This window comes from Symphalangus syndactylus, chromosome 10 (assembly GCF_028878055.3).
Source record: "Symphalangus syndactylus isolate Jambi chromosome 10, NHGRI_mSymSyn1-v2.1_pri, whole genome shotgun sequence".
In the NCBI taxonomy this organism is placed as follows: domain Eukaryota; kingdom Metazoa; phylum Chordata; class Mammalia; order Primates; family Hylobatidae; genus Symphalangus; species Symphalangus syndactylus.
Genome location: NC_072432.2, coordinates 115,115,119 through 115,122,641, shown reverse-complemented (window position 1 = coordinate 115,122,641; position 7,523 = coordinate 115,115,119). Strand labels below are relative to the sequence as shown.

The 7,523-nt window shown below is 58.0% G+C and overlaps 1 protein-coding gene across 1 annotated transcript; it reads left to right on the top strand.

The window, feature by feature from the left end:
• Positions 1 to 3,105: 3,105 nt before the first annotated feature.
• Positions 3,106 to 6,431, top strand: NUDT18 (nudix hydrolase 18). Its single transcript, XM_055296171.2, is given in 5 exon segments — positions 3,106 to 3,293; positions 3,391 to 3,577; positions 3,579 to 4,175; positions 4,959 to 5,172; positions 5,408 to 6,431. Coding segments are annotated over 5 exon segments (1,782 nt in total). The 3' UTR covers positions 6,004 to 6,431.
• Positions 6,432 to 7,523: the final 1,092 nt, after the last annotated feature.

Below are 7,523 nucleotides of genomic sequence, written 5' to 3'. Positions count from 1 at the left end.
GACCCATTCCTACCTACATTTCATCTTTTGTTTGAGACAGGGTCTCACTCTGTCACCCAGGCTGGAATGCAGTGATGCAATCTCAGCTCACTGCAACCTCTGCCTCCCGGACTCACGCCATCCTCTCACCTCAGCCTCCTGAGTAGCTAGGACTACAGGTGAGTGCCACCATGCCTAATTTTGGTAGTTTTTGTAGAGACAGGGTCTTGCCACACTGCCCAGACTGGTCTCGAACTCCTGGGCTCAAGCAATCTGCCCACCTTGGCCTCCCAAAGTTCTGGGATTACAAGCATGATCCACCATGCCCCACTTCATCTTCTGTAGCCATGTCCTGACGTCACCTCAGAACCCCAAATCTGGGGTATTTCCTGTGGGAAGATGGTTCTCTGAATTTTACCCATTAGGGGTGGGAACAGTGCATCACTGAACCTCTGTCTTCCCCACAAGACCTTATCTCCTCTTAACCCCCTCTGGCCTTCCAGGTGGGTCACAATGCCCTTGAGGACATATTTGGTCTCTTTGTAAACAGAAGTGAATCAATGTTCATTTGTTCCAGCACTGTTCCTGAGAATGCGGCCAGGCCAGGTAGGGACTGACTCTGAGACTCGTCTTGGGGCACTCGGTGGAACTGTTCTTCAGAGACCCTTGGGCCTCTGCTGCTCACAGGGTCTACCAGCTGTGCTCTGCCTGCAGCCCCTCTGTCGCTCAGAAATCCCAGACATACAACCAGCCAAGCTGGAAGTGAGCGCAGGGTTGCATACCCAATGCCTTCTTTCCTTTTTCTCTGATAAAATTCTTAGACTTTTTTTTTCCCTTTTTACCCAGGAGCATAGATTTGAGTTGCCCTGAATATACATGCTCAGGCTTTTTATTTTGAAATAATTTTAGATTTACAGCTGAGTCACAAAGATAGCACAGGAAGTTCCCAATTATCCTTCACCCAGCCTCCCCTATTGTGAACATCTTACATAACCATGGTGCCTTGATCAAAACTACGAAATTAATATTGATACCACACTACTAACGAAGCAACAGCCCTCACCAGGATTTCACCAGTTTTTTCATGAATGCCCTTTTTCTGTTCCAGGATCCAACCATGCCTGCATTTGACAGATGGCCTGGAGGGTAGATGTGGCATCCCCAGGGTCCCTCAGAGAGCTGGCCTGTGGCCAGCCCTCCCTCTCCCGCTGTAGCTTGGGTTCCTGCCCTCCTCACCTTCCTACCTTGTCAAGACACAGGCCTTGTTGCTCTGTCCATGGCTGTAGCATCACAGATGCCCCTGATACAACCTTGCCCTGCCTGTCCCTGTCCCCGTCCCCATCCCCATGGCCGCCTACCCAGGCCTTCCTGCTCATGTGCACCTCCCACCACATCCCCCGCACATGCGCACATATGTCCTGAAACGGCTGGCTCCGGCTTGGCTCCCATGGGTGCTGGGAGCATTAAGCTACTCCCATTCACCATGCTGTGTGGCCCGCCACACTGGCCAGGGTTCTTCCCTCTCTGTGACTGGAGGACACACAGTTGACTTGATGGGGACACTGGTGGTTCCTAGCTAGCCTCCCGTCCTCCCTCAGCTGCCTCCCTTGTCTCAGGGCCTCTCCAGCCTCTATCTGACTGCTGTTCTCTCCCAAGGCCTTGGGAACTCCTGCCTCTTTGTTGTCTCAGCACTCCCTTCACAGTTTACAAGGGGCTTTCGGGGAGGGCTTTCCCCTCCGGGATAATGGGAGGTGTGGAGCCATGGTTTGCTGCGGTCTTTGCTCTCTGGGCAGTGAGGCCTCCTGTTGTTTACCTTAGGCTGCCTCTGAAGCTCCCAGATCCCTGCCTAGACATGATCTCACTCTCTCAAATCATCCCTGCCAGACAGACAGGAGTCTGGGTCCAAACTGCCCCCACTTCACAGGTGGGAAAACTGAGGGATTCACACATGCGCGTGCCGCAAGACACACACACACACACACACACACACACACACACACACACAGAGCAAATATGTTGACAAGTTGCTCTGCAGTCCTGGGGTCCTGTGCCTGCAGTTATTTGGAAGGTGAGAGGTCCAGGATAGGGCCTGGCCCAGTGGCGTTCAGCAAGTGCCTCAAAATTCATGGGCCTTCTAGTGATATCCCACAGCCTAACACGGGGCCTTGCCTCCAGGGAGCCTGTGGTCAGTATCAGCAGGTGAGAGGAGCCTAAAGAGACGCATCCTGCGTTGCTGAAGTTCCTGAGTCCAGTTCTAAGGCAGCTCTACAGGCACATTTTGCCAGGCGTGGTGGCTTATGCCTGCAACCACATCGCTTTGGGAGGCCAAGGCGGGAGGATCACTGAGGCCAGGAGTTCAACACCAGCTTGGGCAATATAGCAAGACCCTCGTTTCTACAAAGAATTAAAAATTAAAAATTTAGCCAGGCGTGGTGGTGCACACCTGCAGTCCCAGCTACTCAGAAGTCTGAGGCAGGAGGATGGCTCAAACCCAAGAGATCAAGGCTGCAGTAGGAGCTGCGATCATGCCACTGCACCTCCAATCTGAGCAACAGAGTGAAACCCTGTCTCTAGGGGATAACAAAAGTCACATTTCATGAGGGCAGGCCTTGCGTGTGATAGGAAGAGCCATGGTGGAGAGGGACCACCCCTGAGGGTTGGTGGGCTGCCTGGGGACGGTGCCCAGTGCTGGACAATCCACACAGCTCCTCCCTGATTGTTGTGGCTTCCCAACACCCCTGTAAAAGAAAAATTGCTATGACCCTACTCTACAAATAAGAAAATTGAGGCCCACAGCTCACCCAGGAGCACAGAGCAAGCCAGTCAGCAGTGGCTGGCCATCTGGCTGCAGGTCCTGAGCTTTGTCCACACCACCAAGCCACTGTCTCCCCAGCAGGGAGGCGCACAAAACTATCAGAGGCAGAGGAAAGGGGTGGCCTCTGCTGGGTGAGGAGCCAGACGGCCTGCTTCGCAGATCCCTTCCAGCTGGCTTTGCCTTCCGGTGCTGAGGGGAGGGTGAAGGAGGAAAGACCAAGCTGGGAGAGGAGCAGGCGCTCGCCACAACCACCCCCACCCTGCTCTCCACGCGCCAGGTCCTGCACGCTGAGTGGGAGGGTGACGACAAGGATGGAGGAGCAGGGCCCCACCCCCGCCCTCCCAGGGCGCACCATCTGCAGCAGAGAAGGCCTTGAGCTGCGTGGGAAATGCGGTGGGCAGAAGGACACTGATGAGGGTGGGCCGGCTGACTGCAGCCTTCTCAGCCCCGGACCCCTCCCGCCATCCCCAGCCCTGCCCCCACCCTCCTCCCAGCGCCTGTCACTCTTCCTGCCCAAACCAAGCATTTAGCACTTAGCCTCGAACCCTCAGCTGGCTCCTCATCTAGGACTCCGTCCATCTCTCCAACTACTGCAGAATCTCCTTCAAGGCAGGGGTTTATGTCCCTCACCCCACGGGCCATGTGACATTTATAACTCTTTGGTGGAGTGAGAGGAAAAGTATTTGGGATATGATCAACTCCGGCAATGCCATTGTGTGTTTACGGCAACAGCGGGACAGTGGGTCCAAGGGGCGGCCCCGGGCCTCCGTGACGTCATCGGGCTTGTGGCGTCACCGTCGCCTACCTCGGCGGCGCAACGCGCCCTGCAGGAAAGATGACGTCACCGTCGGAGCTCCTGCAGACCAGTGCGCGCTCGGGGAGTTGGCGAGCGGGGGGCGGCTGGGAGACGTCCCGAGCGCGCGGGACTGACAGGCGGCAGAAGCCGGGCGAGGTCCGCTGGGTGCCCACCCAGTTCCCGGGCGGCCCCGCCCCCTCGGTGACTGCCGCGGGCCGGCCAATCCGAGCAGGCCGCGGCGCCGCGCAGCCTATCAGCGGCCAGAGCTCGCGTGCGCTTCCGCGTTCGCGTGCGCTTCCGCGTTCTCGTGAGCGCCCGGCCCGCTGCCGCAGGGACTGGGAGAGGGCGCCGCAGCGCACGGTAGCCCGCGGCTCGGCTCAGTCGGTCTGCGAGAATCCGGGCCGCCGCCCCCCGGGGGACCCGATGGCCTCGGAGGGCCTGGTAGGGGCGCTGGCTTCGGTGCTGGCTGGCCAGGGGTCGAGCGTGCACAGCTGCGACTCGGCGCCGGCCGGGGAGCCGCAGGCGCCCGTGCGGCTGCGGAAGAACGTGTGCTACGTGGTGCTGGCCGTGTTCCTCAGCGAGCAGGTGAGCGGCCGCCCCCGGGCCCGCCGGGCCTCGGGAGCGCGCAGCCAGCCCAGGTGGGGACAGAAGACCCAACGGCCACAGCCAGCGCTGCCACGTGCATGGCGCTTCCCAGTTTTGCAAAGCACTCCCACTCGCATCTGTGTCTTGCTTTCGCCCCGATATGCAGAAGAGGAAACTGAGGCCCGGGGTCTGTTTGTCTCATCCCACTAGGCCTCATTCCTTCCCTTCCCCAGAGTCTAGCGGAATGCCCAGGGCCCCTCAGATAGCAGTAGCTCAACCCGGACTTACCCTTAGGGCTTTGGTGGTGATCCCTGTAGTGGGCGATGTAATGACAACTAGAAGGGGCCAGGGCCATAGGGCGGGGTTGTACAGAGTGGAGGCGGGGGGTCGTGTTTCAAGCCAGACCCCAGTGTGAGGACTCATTACAGTTTGTAAACCACGCCGTTGGAGGCGAGAGATACACAGTGACAGGTACAGACGCAAATAAATGCAAGACAGACACATGGTGACCCTCACTCTGGGGCCTCATCTCCAGCCGCTGAAGCGGCTTCCAGGAATCTCAGCCCTTCCTGAAACGGAAGTCTTCCTAAATCCAGAGAGGGACGAATTGCAGAGAGGAGAGGGCTGCAGCCACCAGCGACACGAGGGCAGGTCTCCTGGAGCGCTAGCCGGGTTGAGGGTGTCTGCCCAGAGGGGAGTCTTGGGCAACTGTGTCTGAGATGCCCCCCGGTCCCGGGGCGAGGGAAGGCTGTGGCAGGAAGTGAGGATCCTCTTTCCCCTCAGGATGAGGTGCTACTGATCCAGGAGGCCAAGAGGGAGTGCCGGGGGTCGTGGTACCTGCCTGCGGGGAGAATGGAGCCGGGGGAGACCATCGTGGAGGCGCTGCAGCGGGAAGTGAAGGAGGAGGCGGGGCTGCACTGTGAGCCCGAGACACTGCTGTCCGTGGAGGAGCGGGGCCCCTCCTGGGTCCGCTTCGTGTTCCTCGTTCGCCCCACAGGTATGGCCCACCTGGAGGCAGTGTGAACAGGGCCAGTTGACACCTTTCCCCCAGCTCCTAGGTGAGGTGAGCCCCTCCACAGCCAGCCCTGTTATGGCTGGCACAGCCTGGCATGGGCAGATTCCAGCCTTTGGGCTGGGGGCCTCTCTCCTGGGTCAGGGATGTCTGTTCTCTGCCAGATCTGCACTTCTCTCCACACAGACCCTCCCTGCCCCATCCCCCACATCTCCCCCAGGTGGAATTCTCAAGACTTCCAAGGAGGCCGATGCGGAGTCCCTGCAGGCTGCCTGGTACCCACGGACCTCCCTGCCCACTCCGCTGCGAGCCCATGACATCCTGCACCTGGTTGAGCTAGCCGCCCAGTATCGCCAGCAAGCCAGGCACCCTCTAATTCTGCCCCAAGAGCTACCCTGTGATCTGGTCTGCCAGCGGCTCGTGGCCACCTTTACCAGTGCCCAGACAGTGTGGGTGTTGGTGGGCACAGTGGGGATGCCTCACTTGCCTGTCACTGCCTGTGGCCTCGACCCTATGGAGCAGAGGGGTGGCATGAAGATGGCCGTCCTACGGCTGCTGCAGGAGTGTCTGACCCTGCACCACTTGGTGGTTGAGATCAAGGGGTTGCTTGGACTGCAGCACCTGGGCCGAGATCACAGTGATGGCATCTGTCTGAATGTGCTGGTGACTGTGGCTTTTCGGAGCCCAGGGATCCAGGATGAACCCCCGAAAGTTCGGGGTGAGAACTTCTCTTGGTGGAAGGTGATGGAGGAAGACCTGCAAAGCCAGCTCCTCCAGCGGCTTCAGGGATCCTCTGTTGTCCCAGTGAACAGATAGAGAGTTGGAGGAGGTGACAGGGAGCTAGGCAGCCGTGCTCCCTCCAGTGCGGACTTGTCTCCCTCTGAGGGAGGCAAGAGGCTGCCCATCAGGGGCCTTGTTGCATTGGGAGCAGGGGCAGCTCTCCTGGTCCCCAGGAGAGATGCTTTGAGGAGCATTCCTCTAGATTGCACAAGGGACAGTGCCTTTAACCAAGCAAGGAGTCCAAAGCTCAGGACCTGACTACCCTGAGGGCACGCTGACGCCTCTCCCTAGGGGGATGGGGAGCTTTCTGCACCCCCAGTGGCATCTCCTCATCACGTTCTGTGCCCTGCTCGGGAAAGGCCTGCATCCTGATTCTTCCAGGCCCTTCGAGCATGGAGGAGCACTGGGGAAGGTCCCCCGAGGGAGAAGCACGTTGCTGAGTAAAGAGGTGTTACTTACCTTGCCTCCCTGCCTAAACGTCTCTGTGGGGAGAAAGTGATGGGGACTGCTGTCCAAGAGCTGCTGCTCCCCTCGTGTTACCCACAGGCACCCACACCTTTCCCAGTGCACTGACAGTGTGGGCCAGTCCGCTGTCCAGCACGGCCCCTGGGACTCCCTCCAGCTGGCCTACTGGCCCGGGATGTGACTCTGAGGGGACCCATCCCTAATGAAACACAGCTCTGAGCCCTCCAAGGGTTGGGCAGTGGGTGGCCCCAGAGGAACTTCACGTGGGACAGGAGCTGCAGGGGCTGCCTCTGCTCTCTCCTTGAGCCTCCCTGGCACGGACCCCTCCCCCTGGCTCTCCTGCCTCTGCCTTTTCACAGCTTCAGCCCACACCAGACCAAACCTTTTCTTCATTTCCCCTCAGCCTGGCTGAATCATGGTAGGAATTTTTCTTTTTTTTTGATAAGTGGCCTGGCAAAGTGACTCACGCCTATAATCCCAACACTTTGGTAGGCTGACACAGGTGGATCACTTGAGGTCAGGGAGTTCGAGACCAGCCTGGCCAACATGGCAAAACCCCATCTCTACTAAAAATACAAAATACTAGCCGGGCATGTTGGCAGATGCCTGTAATCCCAGATACTTAGGAGGCTGAGGCAGGAGAATTGCTTGAACCCCGGAGGCAGAGGTTGCAGTGAGCCGAGCTCCAGCCTGGGTGATAGACTTCATCTCAAAAAACAAACAAAAAAAACTTTGGCCAGGCATGGTGGCTCACACCTGTAATCCCAGTGCTTTGGGAGGCTGAGGCAGGAGGATCACTTGAGAAAAAAGAGAAAAAAACGAACTTTACTGACATTTAAGCAAAAATCAAAGGAAATGAACAAATAAAATATATCAAGTGTTCTACGGTAGAGATTTCTGAGCAAGGAAACACTTGCACAGGCTCCCCTTCTCTTGAGGGCCAAGAGAACCTCCCAGGCCCCTTTCCCAGCCTCCTCCCTGCCTCTCTTTGGCTGCCCTCCTTTCTGGCCCCTGGAAGGTGGTAGGAATCCTTGTACCCTCTGAGGACAAATACCTCACAAATGATGGAACCAAACCCTTTGTTTCAGTTC